The 18,367-nt window shown below is 37.1% G+C and overlaps 1 protein-coding gene across 1 annotated transcript in view; it reads left to right on the forward strand.

Moving 5' to 3' along the window:
- Positions 1–18,367, forward strand: part of LOC124589804 (FERM, ARHGEF and pleckstrin domain-containing protein 1) — a 747,858-nt gene that overhangs the window by 632,057 nt on the left and 97,434 nt on the right. Inside the window, exon 12 of the mRNA XM_047131595.1 lies at positions 17,209–17,326. Within this exon, the coding sequence (XP_046987551.1) occupies positions 17,209–17,326 (118 nt within the window). The remainder of the gene's footprint in view (positions 1–17,208; positions 17,327–18,367) is intronic.

Consider the following 18,367-nt stretch of genomic DNA (forward strand, 5'->3'; position numbering starts at 1 on the left):
GCTAGTGCACTGTTCAGATCTTGCAAGTTTGGCCATTCATATAGTGCATGGTTTATTTATTTCTGTTGTTTTGTGTGGTGATTTGTGGGAGACACAGTATTATCAGCTGAGTGTTTTCTGTTTACTTTCAAAAACATGTTGCACTTTTTGGGACAACTGTAACTAACACCATAGCAGGATAATAAAGAGTGTACATGCTTTTAACAGAAACCCTGTGTCACATATATTGATTAAATGTTTCTCAATATAAAATTTTACTTAGATTTCTTTGTATGCACATGTTCATTCACTAGCTACATAAAAGCAAAATATTTGGTAGTCTGCTATGTCACTAATTTCTCTATGATATTTAGTAACAATGTAAGGTAATATTTTATACTTGTGTGTATTTTTATAAACATTGCCTTTTTGGTTTGGCAGTAACAATTCTCAGATTAATCTTGAAATAGAACTTTAATTAGTTAATGTAAGGTGACTGTTTCTGCAATTTTGTGAAGTCAATTGTATGTTTGTGTTGTAGCCAGAAATTTTTTGTTCACTGTTATTTGCTTTCATCTTTATGAGACACTGTAAATTTGTTCATATAGCATTTATCTTCATTGGTTTTTGTTGCTTATTACTGAGGGAGCAGAAACCGGGTTTCACAGGCTGAAGTTTTTTATGAACACTCACATCTTGGCAACCAGGGATAGGAAGAGCATGTTAGTTTGTTGCTCATTTCATAAGTTGCTGCCTCAACAGATGTCTGAATTTCAGCTCATCATCTTTCTTCACAAAGAAAAGAAACAAATAATTTATGAAATAATGGGACCATCTTTTATTGATCAAGCAAAACTGAGCATTTATACAAGGGGAAAAGTAGTAAAACATTTAAGATCTTGCTGTGAAAATGTGCATTATATATATCTGATCAGACACACCCAATTTCATTTTAACATTTTGTCTTGCATAATGTCCCTAAATTGTGACTTTGTACAGAAGAAGAAAATTTGTTATTTTGTTCTGACCAGTACCATTCTGATAAAGGGCACAAATCAAAGTATTTGTTAGCTTGTAAGAGTTGTGAAATTATCAAATAAGAAATATATGCACTAAACACTAAATTTAGGAAGATTTGACTGCAGAGTGATTAATTAAGGACTTTGTGAACCTGAAATGTTTTGTGCATAAAGGATTTAAATCCTGTGACAACACCAGCTGTAGTACATGCCAGTTATTTCATCAGTTACCCTCACTCTTCTCCCTTTCCCTTCTTCTCCTCCCTCTTCTCCTGTTTCCCTTGCCTCACAGTTTTCTGAATCTCTCTCTCTCTCTCTCTCTCTCTCTCTCTCTCTCTTTCTTTAACACACACACACACACACACACACACACACACACACACACACACACACACACACACTGAAGCAAATTTATGCTTGAGCTCATCTGAGAAAAGGGAACTGCATGTGCAAACCACATTGAACTACTTTGCATTGGCTTCTTCAGAAGCCAGAAAAAATGGATAAAGGGTTGTGGAATAATGACAGAAGTTGCAAAGACAAGGATATAACCTATGGAAGTTCTTGCATTTCTCACATGATGGGGATGGCTGACTGGCTTATTAAGTTCTTTTGCTAAATTTGGCATGCATATGCATGTTTTTGTTAACAGATGATGAAGCAGCTTTCAATTTGTACACCCAGTATTTCATTGGCATTGCCTCACCTCACAGACATGTTTATCAAATTGTTTCTGATGTATTATAATATTTTAAAGTAACTGCAATGAAAGTAAAATCGACTGTAGATTACAGGTGTTCATATTTTTATTGAGTTTCATTGTTTCAGCAAGCTGTAATCTGATGTTGGATTATAGATTCTTGTATGTTTTCCTCTCCATTTCAGTTTAAATTAGGTTATAATTCTGTTACAGCTAATATTTCTCACATAGTTTATATGGAATGTACTAATGTATACCAGTTGTGGGCTGTTTTAGATGTAAATGTGACAATTAAGAAAAACATTGAAACTTTGGGGTGATTACAACAGTATGCAAGACTGAAAATCTAAACTGGGACCTTCACTTTTGCGGGTAATGCTGTAAGGTAAGAGCACACCCATGAAAGCCAAGGTTCTGGTCGGACTTCCAGTCTCACACACTGTTTTCATCTACTGCAAAGTTTTCAAAATAACACACACTTCACTGGAGAGTGAAAGATTCATTCCAGATGGAAATCCTTGTCCCTTACCTCGTAGTTTCCCATTTACTGTAAGTACAACCTCTTTTTATATATATAAATTGGAAGTTTTTCCGAGACCAAATACTTTGACTACTCTGCAGTTAAATCCACATTTTTTTTTAATGTTCTGCTACCTACTGACAGTTTTCATGAGGAATGTGATTATTGAATTATCCACTGATACAAAGAAACAATGTATGCAAGTTCCAGATAGTGACAACAAACTTCATGTGCTATTGCATGTTTTTAAAGGACAGACTCTGTGGTTGTGAGATGATAGAAATGTTGTTTAGTAACAGTTGAACATAGAATTGTAATACTTTTTCCTTTGACAATTTTCTGCCCATGTGATGTAAAATGACCTAGTACAGTGAATTTAAAATAAAAAAGATAATTCAAATGGTGTCTGCATAGCATTATTAAAAAAACTAAACTACCTCACTTTCATAAACACAGTTTTAGATAATACACAAAATTAGTGTTGTAGAAATTGCTCTTGTCTGTTGGTGATTCTACATCTCTCCATTAGTTACCATGTTTCCACATGATGTTAAAAAAATTGGTTTTGAATTTATAATGCTCACATACCACCATTCTGTTCACTATATAACTGGAAATTCAAAAATGAAACCTGTCTTCTGTGACAGCTTATAAATCAGATTTTTATTCTTGAAATGGCGTAAAAAGGAGGTCATACATGAATATTATCAGAATTTGAGACAGTAATATCTGCTTTGTCACAACTGAGACAGGAACACCTGGAGAGAACTGAGTAAAACATTGTTTTTCCTTCATATTTTGGAGGGAGGAATTATTGCTTAATAAATGTGGAAAGAGGAGAATTTCACACAATATATATGAATTGATGGTCTTTCAGTGATGTGAGGTAATAAAATCTTCCTGAGTTTCCAGCTGCGTCAGGTCATTAAAATTCCACAAGCTTTTGACTGAGCTCTCCTCAACCATTGTTAAATGGTACATGACTGTTGTGCTGCTGTGGTCATGCCATAGTTGTGCTGCTGACTATGATGTCATTGCCACTATCTTCCTTGCCAAATATGGTAGTGTTTTCATCCTGTATCCATCATGCCCACTTCAACCTCGCAATGGCCAGGTCCCAGGCTGTGCAGAGCTGCAACCATTTAAGCACGCATTGACGTCGTCATATTTTGGGTAGTTGGACAATATGGCGATGGGAAGTCCATTACCAATAGCCATCCATTTTATGGAGAAATTTGAAGACATCACTTTGGACACGGCTCCAGTTAAGCCAAGTTGCTTCTATCATTACATCAATGACACTTTTATCATCTGACCCCTCCGACATGAAAACCTGGGAGAATTCTTACCCCACTAACGTGAAAAACTGGGAGAGTTCTTATAACACTTGAATGGCATTCATAAGAATGTTAGGTTTATGATGGAGTAGAGATAGATTGGGAATTGCCTTTCCTTGATGTCCTTGTTTGCTGGAAAACCAATGCGCACCTCAACCACAGTGTCTATAGGAAACTTACACTCACAAATCAGCATCTGCACACTCTCAGCCACCACCACCTGGCACAAAAACATGGTGTTCTGAACACCCTCTTCCATCATGCTAAGGTCGTTTCAGATGCTGAAAATCTGCCACTAGAAATAAGCCACCTCTAAAAAGTCTTCCGGATAAATGACTACAATCAGTGCCAGATATCACAGGGTATTTCTGGTGAGATGTGCAGGAAAAACACCTCTAAAGAAGAGAGCAAGAAACTTACATTTTTGTGTTTCTGTGGCACAGCAGTGGGAAAGATTAGCCGACCCTGAAGAAACACAAAATTTCATCAGTGTTAAGGCCCACAGCAAATGTACAACAGCTCATGAGGCCTGTGAAGGAAAACCTAGGGCTTAGAATGCCTAGAGTGTACAAGATAACATCTCAGTTTGGCTGCTACTACATCGGCCAAACAGTATGCACTGTGCAGCAATGTCAGATGGAACACAAGAGGTGCTTATGCCTATGCTATCATGAAAAATCAGCTGTGGCAGGACACACTTTAGAAAATGAAAACCGAATTCTGTTCGGTGAAACATCTGTTGTTATGAGGACTAAGGGATTTGGGATAGTGTTATAGAAGAAGCTATAGAATTATAAATATCTGAAAACACCATATATAAGGACAGTGGTTTGCAGCTCTGCATGGCCTGGAACCTGGCAATAATGAGGTTGAAGCAGGTGTGATGGATGTGGGACAGAAATATTACCATATTTGGCAAGGAAGAGAGCACCAGTGATATCACAGCAGCAGTGTGGTTATAAAATGGTAAGGCCACGGTGACAAAGAACTCATTTACCACTTGACTGTAGCTGGGGAGAGCGTGGTCGAAAGCGCATGGGATTTTAACCACCTGACGTGGCTTGAAATCCAAGATTTTATTAACTCACACAATGTGTTTATATTAGGAGGGGCCAAAGCTGCCAGAAATAAATTGTAAATAAGAATGTCCTAATATGTTACAGGTTCCACAACCTTCCATCTTGCATTTCTCTTGAACAAGGCTTGTAGTGGACTTACTGTTTACATCAGTCCTTGTGCGTCTCTTCTGTTGTTTCCTTCCTCTGTTTTCTGTATTTCCCTTTCTCAGAAGAAATAGCTTTTGAACAGTTCTGAAAGCAGTAGACATGGATTTTATTAAATATATAGTTGTGCTTTGTTAACTGTGTTTCAGTTGTTCCTATTTCAGTATGTAATAAGCAGGCAGTTCACTTGTATTTAAAATGTTGTTGATTTTTTATGTGTTTGAATTCTAGTTGAGATCTTAATGTTGTGACTCAGTCCAAATGTATGTAAGATTGTGTGTGTGTGTGTGTGTGTGTGTGTGTGTGTGTGTGTGAGAGAGAGAGAGAGAGAGAGAGAGAGAGAGAGAGAGAGAGAGAGAGAGAGATTGAGGGGGGGGGGAGGTGTCTCATGCCACATTTCCCTATAACTGTTTGATGAGGTGGAGCTTGTTCTTGTGATTATCCCTGTTTTCTAAATACCACACTAATCATGAAGATGTATGTGTTACAACAAAGAGAAAATATCAAAAGGAGCATGTGTTCAAGAGTATTTTTCTCATTTCAAAGATTTGTATTATCACAGTTCCTGATAACAACAAAAGACAGATGAGTTTTATGTTCTTCTGCTGCTGTGGAATAAAGGAATTCATTGTCCAAGAAAGAATGAATACTAAATCACAAGTAATGGTACATGTAAATGAATACAATAATGTTTATATGTAGTAATTTCAAATCTGTTAGACATGCACTACTATTCAAAGATATTAGTACCAGTTACTGCATATCAGTTGAGTCCCAAGTTTCTGTCTCATTTATGCTTACCTAATGGATATATTCAAATATTTTGTGTATTAGACTGGCATTTACAGTCACTTTGCCTCATGGTACCACGATATAAAAAAAAGAACAGAGATCTTCACTTCATCAAGTACGTCCATTGTGCCTATAATACGAAGGACTGTGAAGGAAAATTTAAGAAGATAGTGAGTAAGAATTCAGGTTAATTATGCATTTATTTTTGTCTTTACGTATGAATAACTGATAGTTAGTTTTCCCTTGATGTTTTGGGCAATGTAGGACTGGAATGTCTACAGCTCTAGAATAAGAATTTGCTTAATTGCATGAATATCTGATGAAGATTTACAATAAGCAGAGTCAAATTGATACTGATGATGCTCTTGTAGCAATGGTCATGAAAGGGAAGCTATAGTTGAAATGTTGTGTGGTGAAATTTATTATAAAATTAAGTAATTTTTTTTGACTGACAGCAAGTATTATTACAATTCGTAATAAATAAACATTTCTCAGAGATGCTTTTCTGATGAAGATATAGTACTACTGAAGTTCCTTGCAGGGCTCATCTACATTAGCCTAAATCTGATTTCCAGTATTTAATGGGCCTTATTAATAAAGAGGGTTAAATAAAATTCTGCCACTGTGGGAGTTAAAGAAAATGATTGTTATCATCCAAGTCCATGTGAGGTAGATTAATTGTATCCTTTTGAGCATATATTGGTATTGAATAGAAAGCCCAAGCAGAATTGCTACAATACTGCTCATCATTGTTAGTTCAGGAAAATTGCTGAAATTAGTTTTAGATGTACTTCATTCAAGATAAAATTGGTTTTTTTAAAATATAAAAGTAGAAATTACATAACACATTCTGATAAAAAATCACCGGTGAACTGTGTATTCATACCATTACTGTTTTGGTTGAATATAAATAATTTAAGGGTAAAGAAAACCACTCACTGACTTGCAGAGACATCAAGTCATCAACAGGCACAAACAAATAAGAAGGAAAACTTGGTAGTTTTCAGTATGAATTCTGGCCCTGCATAATGCCAGTTGGAAGCACCATGCCATGTTGCAGATCAGCTGGGGTCTAGGGTGTAGTGGTAATTGTGGTGGGTGGGTTGGATAGAGTGGTTGAATAGGCAGGATGAGCGGTTGGAGTGGGTAGGTAGTGGCTTGGAGGCAGACACCCGGTTTGCTGCTAGAAATGCAGGAGGAAGGGATATGGATACTCTGGCTAGAAACATGACTCACTTGTGCAAACATGACTCACTTGTGCTGGAGCCGGTTGGCAGCGGTGCACGTTGAAGGGGTCATGGGGATGTGAACTGGGGAGTTCATCCCCCTCCTCATCCCAACAATTTGCTGCACACCTAACTTCTATATGCTCTGTAGAATCCATAAACCCAACAATCTTGGATTCCCGATTTGTAAGTGGTTATTGTGCTCCAGCAGAAAGAATTTCCATTCTTGATGGCCAGCACCTTTAACCAACTGCCAGAAATGTAGCCTCTCACATCAAAGATACTAACCACTTCGTTCACCAACTTTCACCATCCCCATCCCTTACTTCCTGGATCCCTGCTTGTCATTGTTGATCCATCATGTCTATGGCCTTGCCACTATCAAATACTACCTCTCCCAATGTTCATCAACTCCAAACCACTACCTCATTCCTCTTACACCTTTCCAATTAAATCCTTACACACAACTACTTCTCCTTTCAAGGGAACAGATCCGCAGCCCAGCCATGGCACTTTCCTATCGCCCATATTAAATCCATTAACCACCAACAGTACCTTGCCCATATTAAATCCATTAACCACCAACAGTACCTTCATCAGGTCTTTGATTATCTACCATAATGGCCTGAAATGAGTAGCATCCTACCTCATCTCCTTCTCATCCCTCCTAAAGTGGTGTTCCATTGCCTTCTCAACCTGCATAACGTCCTACTCCGTGCCTATGACACTCCCTCTCCCAATCCATTGCCACAAGGATCATATCCCTATGGAAGACCCAGGTGCAAGACTTCCTATATTTCCTTCTACAATCCTGTCACAGGCTTATCCTACACCACCAGATTCTGGGCCACTTGTGAAAGCAGTCATATGATATACCAACTCTGGTACAATCACTGCACAGCTTTTTATGTTGGTATGACAGCCAACCAGCAGCCAATCAGAACGAATGACCCCTCCCAGTCTGTGACAAAGAACTAAGTCGAAAACTGTGTGGCACAACATGCAGCTTAACACAACATGTTTGATTTCAGTGACTGCTTCACAACCCAGACCATTTGCATCCTTCCTTTCACCACCAGCTTTTCTGAATTATTCAGATGAGAGTTTTCCTTTTTTCCTTGCAGAACGTACTTTGCTCTCAAAACCCTCCTGGTCTCAGTAGTTGTTAACCCACAGGAGAGGGGGGTGGGGAGGTGGGGAAGATGAGTGACTGAGAAAGAGAGAGAGAGAGTGTGAGTGTACTCCAGCTCAAGAAAGGATTCGTTCTGAAAGCTAGCAAATTTTCCTTTCCTTCTGTTTTGTGTGTGTCTGTCAACAACTCAACACCTGCGCTATTCGGTGAGTGGTCTCTTTTATTTCTAAATTATTTATCTTTACTCTTATATTATCTGGTGTTATTTTCCTTTGTCTTCTTGAAGGTCAGTATGTTTCATATTAAAAAAAATATTTTTGAATAACATGTCTCCATTGGGTCAACCTTCTGAAATCTGCATGTAAAAATATTTATAACAGCTTCATACTGTGTGTATGATTTCATATTCCTGGAGTACTGCAAAGACTGTCATATTTCTGTAGATATATTCTCACTCCACAGATGTACTGTTACTAGAAACGAGTGTTCTGTGTTTAAACATGCATGGGTCAGTAACAGACTAACTTAATATTGTGGAGGGTGCTCCGTTAAGTTCCTGGAAGCTTTTAAAGACAAAACATTTGCTTTACTCACATACTTATTAAGGTGCATTTCCTCCTTAGTACTTCACCTCAGTGTTCATGTAACTGTAATAATGTTGGTATAGTTGTTCAAACCACTCATGCAGCATTTCATCAGAAAGTGTCCTCACACAGTATGTATCTTTTCATCACTTCCAAATTATATGTGGATTTTATAAAAAAAAAAAAAAAAAAACTGCGGGAAGACGAGAAAATTAGTAGGCTGAAGGTCTGGTGTGAGTAGGACAGATGTTGTGGTATAACAACATTACACTTTGCTAAGCTGTTTTTATCCAGTCATGACTACTTTGCATGGCATGTTGTCATGCAGCAAAAGCCAGTTTTTCACGCAACCTTTTATTTGACAAATTTATTTTCATACCTCTTTCCGTATGCTATGAACTACATGGAACTGGAATAGGTGAGTTTGTTGTGGTTATTGCAGATCTTCCCTTCTTCAGCAGAAATTGCTCGTGGAATATCCTTCTCTTTGCTATCTTTGCTACATTTGTGTACCTTCCTGTTATTGTCATCTTTCTACAGAAGTTTTGGACTTTTAAACTTGATGTTCACAAATTAATGTTTCTGTTGATGTCGGTTATTGACTTGTATCTAATTTAATCTTGGTAAGCATCATAGTTCATCTCATTTTCTAATGTGAATGTCCCACCAAATTTCTCTAGAAATTGACTGGATATTAACTTGCAGTTGTTACTAATTTCAATAAAGTTATTTTAAATAATTCTGAGTGAAGTAGCAAAGCATGTATGATTTTTTATGCAGTTCAGTCTATCTCGAATAATCCATGTATACAAAATGTATAGAATTAACTTTTTTTGGGAATAGCTGATGATGAAAGTATCACTAATTAGTTTAACATTCCAATCCCACTCCATTATTGAGAAATGTGATTGAGCTTGTCACATTTAGAATCAGATTCTCTACTCGCTTGCTGTAGAGGACTGACAACATCAACAGCAAGGGGGAAGGGCTAACAGATTCGGTTTACATAGTAATGATAATAATTTATCTAGAAAGTTATTTCTTAACAATTGGCTTGTTGAAAGAGAACATACAGCAAATGATGCCAGTGATTCTTGGCAGAGCTGCAGGCTCATTACTGATATACGAGAAACTAAAGACATGTTCAAAAGAAGGAACAAAATCTTTGTTTTAGAAGACAGTTGCATTACAAGAGGAGTTAAAAAATTTCCTGGGCAATGCCATGAATGATCAGGAAGAAGCTCGTAATAACACGTTTTGCTAAGTGAGAACATGTCGATTTGTTTTAGTGTAACTGAGACTTCGGTGATCTTCACGTTCATGAAGAGTGCTGCACATTTCTTGCAATCAGTATAGTGTAAATAACTCCCACATGTAGAATGATCACATAAATGTTTTGTGGGTTCACAATCAAATCATGTAAAGCTTTTTGCTTCTGAAATTTATTTATGATTAAAAGGTTTCAATCATGTTTAAACAAAAAATTACCCAAGTAACATCTGCTACTAATGTCATTCTTGAAATTGTCCACTACTTTTATCATGGATGTAATGACAGTGACCACTTGTCATATTACTGTCTTTTGTTGTTCAGTAATTCCTGGATGATGTTGAGTGACCTTAGATTTTAGGTAGCCTTTCAAAAAAATTCATACACAGTTAACTCGTGGTTATGGGACATTTGTTTAAAAATCGGAAGTGAGTGCTGAGGATAGCTGCTTGTGGCCCATCCTGTTAAAAACACTCATTCTGTTGGCATTGCAGAATGGCGTATAACATGTCACAGTATCCACCTGAAACCACAATTTCTGTCACATTTTTTTTTATATATATATTTTTTTACTTGCTGTAGTGCAAACCGTATCCACCAAATCTACACAAGACTGCTCAATAAAGCTATGTGATAAATGTTGATGTTTAAGAGGGTTACTGGCTGGCCAGTACGCAAGTCTGCATTGTCAAGCAGATGAAAATATATGGCATAACCAATCAACACGAATAGGTGCAACAGTGTATCATCAGTAATGGATGTCACTTGAGTGATGATGTAACTGAAAGAAACTTTCCCATAAAAATTTTTTAAGTTTTATTTTTATTGTCTGTCAAAATGTGAGAGAGGTCCTGTAATGCAGGAATTATTTCTGTTGCTCTCTGAATTAGTGAAAGTGTTAACTGTACATCCAATAATGAAAGAGATTACTGTATCACTTGTAAGACACAAGTAACTAAAGGGGATTTCCACACTTAATACTTTGCTGTCGTAGTATCTCTTCTCTCCACACTGCTTACTAGTATACTCTCCAAGGCCAGTTTTTCTCCTTCATGACTTTATGGCATTAGAAGATATTTTGGCAGTCATAATTGATTAAAGGCACATGAAGTGTGGGCAATTAAATAATTATTAAAATTAAGAAAATTAGTTATTCATCATTCCATTGCTGAAGAGAAAAAGCAAAATGTGTTACATTGGTTTCTTGATTGCAACAAAATTCATAATAGTTGACCAGAAATATGTCATAGTCAGGCAACAGAGCTTATGGTATAAAATTATTAGCAGCATTGATTCCTTTTATGAATCTACTTTTTCTTGAACTGTAGACATCCAGTTTCTTTTTAATAATCTTTGTAGTGAATGAATGCCAAACATCTAAGTAGATTTCATAGTTGTATTTTGTATTATTCTGCTTTATTTCATTCTGTTTGCCTATTGCATATAAGCATGCTAATTTGCAAGCTGTAGTTTACTTCAGTTGTTTTGAATTTACCGTCTCTGTATGATTTGAAATCGATGACAGTGAAACTAGCACAGCTTAAGAAATATTGTGCTGTTGATCTTGTGATGTATGAATTAATTATTTAAAAGGGTAAGGTGCAACTCCGTCATATTTGTGTCACTGCATGGCTGTTTTTTTAGTGTGCTTGTATGTGAATGCTGCAAGGACACAGTGGTGATATGGAGGGAATATGAGGGAAGGAATGGAGAGAAAGAGAGAGAAAATGATTTACAGTGATGTCTCATCAAATTCAGGTTTATGTTTCTGTAATGATGGTTTGTGCAAATGCCATAAAACTAATGGTGTTTAAGAATATGTCTTTAGAAGGAAAATAATTTTACACTCTTTAAAAATAAGTGATTGGCACTCATAATTTCATCAGCCAGCTTACTCATAAACTGCATATTAGAAATTGTTTTACGATTTTGAAGTATAAATAAAAGAAAGTCACAGCTGTGTTTTTTATATATTCAGATGTACTATTTTCTACTCTTTTAATTTGATTTTCCTTATTCATGCACATAGTAATCACAGTCTTTCCACGTAGTGTTTGCATGATTGTAATTTTGATAAACTTTTGGCTGGGCTGCTTACAGGCATTGTGAAAAAAATAATTTTTAGGTCTTCTGTTACTGTTTGCAACCTTTAACAGAACAACTGAAAATCTGTTAATGGCTGTCTCCATATCTCCTCAAGAATTATAGAGTTTTATTGGCTTATGGGTGTAATGGTAGTTCAGAAAATTAAAGCTAAATGTAATGTTTTAAACTAAACTGTTGTAGCCATGTATATTTTAATTTTCAAGCATATCTAAACAAGACAAACAAGTTAAAATTCTGCCTGTAATGTTACATTAAAATTGTGCTGAACACAGATAGAAATCTAGATTTTATTTTTTTTTTTTTTTTTTACTTCGTAAAATTAATGCCTCTGAATTCCATTGTTCCATCATTGTGTTCTTCAATCACCTTTATTGTGTTGGTATTGGCTGTATGTAGCATGCAGAATGGTAATAGCAAAAAATAGTTTTATTGTGATAATACTGAGCTTATTTACATGCATAATTTTTTGGTCTGTTATTTGAGATAATGATAAGTGGAGACAGTTCTACGTGAAGGACAGCTTTTTACTCAAAGGGAAGTGACATAGTCCATTATACATTCTTGTTTCTGAGATATTTGAATCTGAGAGCAGAGGCCAGAAATATTTTATTTAATTTATTCTAGAGAATTATGACTTGCAACTTATGTCTGATATTGTAACAGATTCCTTTCTTTCTTTTTACTTCAATATTTTAAATTTTCTATGATATTTATGGCTGAATGTTACAGAAAACCATTTTATCTATCTTCATGAACATTTCAGCCAACAAAATGACATTCATTGGGCTTTTTAGTTCATTTCACATAATACTACCCCAGTTTACTTTTTGGAACAGGTGCACAATTCATAACTGTTTTCAATTAAAGAAGTCTTGAATAACCTTCAACTTGCCACAGTTAGATTTGTGAAAGATTTTCTTTATGCCATGACCAGTTTTCGATGAAGGCCTATTATCAGACATCTTCATTTACTTGTTGTTACTTTTGCACTCCAAAGATGCACGGCAAGCTACTTGTAAACACTGTGACAAAAAAGGAAATATTTTAATGTAAATACAGTTAAAAAATTAACAAACACTGTAAATATTTTTGAAGTAAAAAGCAGGTATTCCTCCAGCACATTTAGGCTTGACTGTTGACCGGCTAACATATTTCACTTTCATACTCCAGCAGGCACTGTTGTGAAATTTAGCTCACTGTGTCAAATAACAAAACAATATGCGTTGTGGGTACGCAGGGTTGGCAGTAAGTCAAGTGGCTAATTTCTATGTTTTCATTTGGATCAGAAACTTTTTACCCACTTTTTAGACCAAATTAAACAATGGAAAATCCAATATGGAATACCAACACTATTATGGAAAGGATAGATTGCTAGTCACTGTGTAGGGGAGAAGTTGAGAGGCAGACAGGCCCAACAAAGAAGACCTTCTTCCGAAATAGAGAACACTCACACATTCACACAAGTGCAACTCACTCACACGTGACCACTGTGTCTGGCTGCTGTGGCCAGGATGCAAACAGCAACTGCACCTGACAGGGAAAGCAATCTAGTGAGGGTGGTAGAGGTAAGGAGGTGGCTTGGTAAGGGGGGGGGGGGGACAAAGGGATAACAGGGTAGGGGGGGTGTAAGGTATAGCACTGTATGTGGGAGCATGAAGGGGGACATGGTGGAGACAGGTAGTGCTCTAGTGCTTCTAGGTGCTATCAGGTTTGGTAGGGGGAGGGGGAGAAGTAGAGAAGGGGGGGAGGGGGGAAACGAGTGATTGTGTTAACGGAATAGAAGGCTGTGAACGACTGGGGTGAGAACAGTGAAGGAGATATGTAGGTTGAGAACAGGAACTAGTGAAAGTTGAGGCCAGTGGTGTTAAGGGAAAGTAGGATATGTTGTACGAATAGTTCCTACCTGCGCATTGTAGGAAAGCTGGTGTTGGCAGGAAGGACTAGATGGTGCAGGCTGTGAAGCAGAAGGGAGGTACATTCAATTAGTGCTTCACAGCCTGCACCATCTGGGTCCTTCCTACCAACACCAGATTTTCTGAACTGCACAGATGGGACCTCTCCCTACAATACAAGGTTGTTAGAAATAATTGAATCAATTTCACAGATATGCTGAAGCTATATTATTTGACATATTGTCACAGGGCTTTGCACATATGTAGAAAAAGTAATATATATATATTACAATTGCTCCATATGTGCCTCCCTACTGATACAGCAGATATCAAGTCAATAATCAAGTTCTTCCCACATTCTGTGCAGCATGTGTCTATCAATCTGTTCAAAAACACTGATGATGCAGCCTCTTAGTTCTGGTAGGTTTTTTGGTAGAGGAGGCAGAAACACGGAATCTTTCACATAAACCCACACAAAAAAATCACATGGGGTTAGCTCCAGAGAGTGTGGAGGCCATTACATGTATTGCTGACCATCAACCGCATAGTGACCGATCAATCAGTTTCTCAATTTCCTGTTTAATTATTCATCAACATCATGGTGGAGTGCTATGGAGCAAAATCCAGCTGGTAGATAAAGTCCACACTCTTGGTCTCCAGTTGTGGCATGAGCCAATTTTCCAGCATGTCTAGATATAACAGACTTTTCACAGAAGAAAAGGGGACTGTAAACTTTAAAACATGAGACTGCACAGAATACTTTAACTTTTGGTGGATCTCAAATGTGCTGAATGATATTGTGGAGATTCTGTGCCCCCAGATTTGCACATTATACCTATTCACTGCACCATTCTCAAAAAATGTTGATTCATCACTGAAGGTGGGTGTCTCATAAAATACTTCCTCTTCCATAAGCTGTTGCAACTGTGCTGCAAATTAAGTGTCCGACTTTGTCATCGGGAGTCAGGAGTTGTTGCAATTGCAAGTGGCTTCAGCTCCACTTGTTTCCTTAAGATTTTCCAAATAGTTAAATGCATTATGTCCAACTCTCTGCTTGCGCCATTTGTCAATTTCTGTGGGCTGCATACAAAACTTTCCTGCACGCGGTCATCTCTTTCTTCACTCACTGCAGGCTGACCCTCTTGCAGAGGCACCCTGAAGTTTTAATCTGCACAATTACCGAATGGAATTGGCAGAATATGGATATTTGTTGAACTTTGTTCTTAAGTGTCATTGCACTATCATGGCAGACTGATGGAAATGTGTTTTAAGCACAACATAAGATTCCTCGGCATCTGTTGCCTTCTTGCCCAACTGCTCACTGCTGGATTCTCATGGCCAAAATCTGAAGTGTGACTGCAACGATACAAAAGTTTTTGAATATTTGTGTGTGAGTGTTGAGTTTGTGACTATATGTCACTACAGTGAATCATGAAGTCACTTCAATCATTTATAATAACCTTGTAAATCCTACATTTATGTATCTGCCCTGCCCTCATGCTTTACTAGTCCCTGTCGTCCACCTACCTGTTCGATCCCTACTCTTACGCCAGCACTACACAGCCTTCTATTCCACTAATACATCCACTACTCTTTTTTGCCCTTTTCTATTTCTCTCCTTTACCACCTCATCCCCCCAAACCTCCCAACTGTGCCTTGCAGTCTTACCCTGCACCCACTACATCCCTGCATGCTCCCACAAGCAGCACTAAACCTTCCCCCACCTCTACTCTGTACGTCTCCCCCTCCCCACCCCATGCCACGTCCTTACACCACCAATCATGCTATGTTGCTTCTCCTATCAGACATAGTTGCTGTGCACATGCTGGCAACAGCAGACAGAGACTATTGTAGTGTGTGTGGGAGTTGTGCTTGTGCAAATGGGTGTGTGTTTTCTACTTCAGAAGAAGGCCTTTTATCTGAAAACTTAAATTTACAGCAGTCTTTTCATGTGCCTGTCTGCAACTTATCATTTCCTCTATATGGTGAGCAGCAATTTATTCTTTTCATAATATTTTAGACTAAACTGTTTGTTGGTTTAAAATATTAGACAAGAATATGTTGTTTGCTGCCACCATTTTCCTATATTTATGAGCTGTTTTCCTGGCACTGATTTATTTACATGTTCCATAGATCTTGTCTGAGATAACTTGGTATTATATGGAATATGGCAGTTGGTTTATAAGTAATATTTAAATTATTAAGTTTTTTCTGTAATTTTAACGTACAAGAAAATGTAATAAATGTGGCCCTTCACATATAGATACTATCTGTTCGGAACATGAATGTGATAATACGGGTGCTGAATAAATAAATATAAATAAATAAATAAATAAATAAAACTTCATTTATGATGGAGTAGGAGATGTCAAGCGGTAATGATTTCAGTCTAAAAACAAACTTTTATCTGCCAGCATCTTTAATTTGGGACAGAGGTAGTCAAATGTTTTTACGTCACCACACTTCATTCCTTTCTACACACGAAAGTGGTTACATCTTGGACAGTGGAGGTTATTTTTGTTTCTGGTGCTATGTGTATGACTGTTGCTATTATTCTCAGTTTGTGACTAGTTCTTCATAAGAAAACCTTCATTAGAGAGTTACTGCACCAGGCTATTGTTAGTGTGACTCGTTTTTAAAATAGCTACATGCTGTTCCAAGGTAGACATCTATTGCCATCATTAGAATTATTGTGAACAATCAATTTTTCTGTCTGTGTGAGGAATTTTCTCAGAAAATTACATGTTTGGTCCTGTGGTTGTGATTATGACTTTAAAATTGCAGGAAGTATTTTAATGGATTAGGGACAAATACAAGTAAATGGAAAGTGCACATGGGAGGAATGATAGTAAAATACCTCACTTTCCAGAACTTGCAGTAGTTGTTGATTGTCAGCTAAGATTACTTTAGTATGTTGGAAAAAAAGGAAAACAATTTTTTATATATACATTTCTTTGCAATTAGGATTAATATTTTGTCTTCAATCCTCAGGACTAAATTTGTTGTTTGATACCAACACTACATAATTAATACCATTCACATGCATAGTTTAGTCTTGGCATGTTTATTCAAATTTGTGTACCCTTTAGTTGATATTGCGAGCAAATATAACTCTATTGTAGTCAGTTTCTCCTTCAAATTTTCATAAGACATTTGTTTTCTATGATCTTTTCATTTTTTATGCTTTCTGTGTTCAGTATTATTTGTAGAAATAGTTTTCAGTATAGAATTCTTTGCATTGATTTGAATACCATTGGGACTTTTAAAATTTCACCCAGTAGTATGAGTTTGTTTTTGCAGACATTGGATGCTTTATCATTATGCAAACTGTTATACCCAGTATTTCAGTATTCTTACTTGCACAAACTGTGTGTTTATTCATTTTTGAATGTCCAGTCTTTAAAATTTATTTTGTTTGTTTTACTTTAGGGCTTGAAGTCTTAGAAAATGTCACACCAAATGAAGGGAAGAAAGGCCATCCATTCCTTGCTGCATCAACACCAAATCACAGTGCCAGAAATAATGGTGACATCTCAACAAATCATATGTAAGCTTGTTAGAAACGTGTATTAATATTTTAGTTGTAGTGCTGTGGAGAGAGAGAGAGAGAGAGAGAGAGAGAGGAGATGAACAGAGTGGGATGGATACATGCTTCAAAAGAATATTCTTACCTCTATGTTTTATTGAATAAGTAGTTCATTTATCTTAGCTGCTGCAAAATTAACGTCCAGTTCAGGCATTGTGCTACGCAGGCTGCAGCTGTGTTAACCCAAAAGGCAATTTCTTTTTCCTTTCATTCTTCAATGTGAGGAGACTCCCAGATTAATGTTTTTGTTATCTGCTTCTAAAGTTCGGAATAGGATAAGAAACAAGTGCTACATGCAAAAAAAGACAGTATGCCTAACCTTCCACAACATTCAGAACAGAATTCTCCAGGTTCCAACAGTAACACTAAGTGGCAGCAATGTACAATTCTTTGGGACTGACATCACTGATACATTCAGTGGAAAACCTGTATTGACATTATTAGTTCCAGGCTAAGCAAAATTTGTTTTATGCTCCACTCAGTGAGGGACGCGCTGAATTCCAGCACATTGACATGCATGTATTTTTGCACTTTTCTATTGAGTACTATGCTATGGAATTATTTTTCATGGTCATAGTTCTGAATCGGGGAAATTATTTATACTGTCAAAAAGATGCAATCAGAATAATCCTGTGCAAAATGCAAAGGAAATGTGTACACCGCTTTAAAAAAAATTAAACATACTACTTCTCCCTAGCCAATGTTTTATTAAACAAAACATCAGTAGATTTCCCAGTAATCTGGACAGTCACCATCATGTGATTCTTGAGTTTCTCCCGGCGTATTTGATAATCAAAATATCCATGGGTGTGCTGCCAGTCTATAGTGTCCCAACGGGCACAATATTTCGGCGATCGTACATGTCGCCATCATCAGGTGAACTGACGGACTGATCTCCTGTGAACATGCCGGCACGGAGATCCGTACGCTATGGCTGCTCAGAGGGAACTGGGTTCGGTCGCAGTGGCGGCCGATTTAAATATCCTCCGTCTGCGGCGCGCT

The sequence above is a fragment of the Schistocerca americana genome, chromosome 2 (genome assembly GCF_021461395.2).
Source record: "Schistocerca americana isolate TAMUIC-IGC-003095 chromosome 2, iqSchAmer2.1, whole genome shotgun sequence".
Classification (NCBI taxonomy): Eukaryota; Metazoa; Arthropoda; class Insecta; order Orthoptera; family Acrididae; genus Schistocerca; species Schistocerca americana.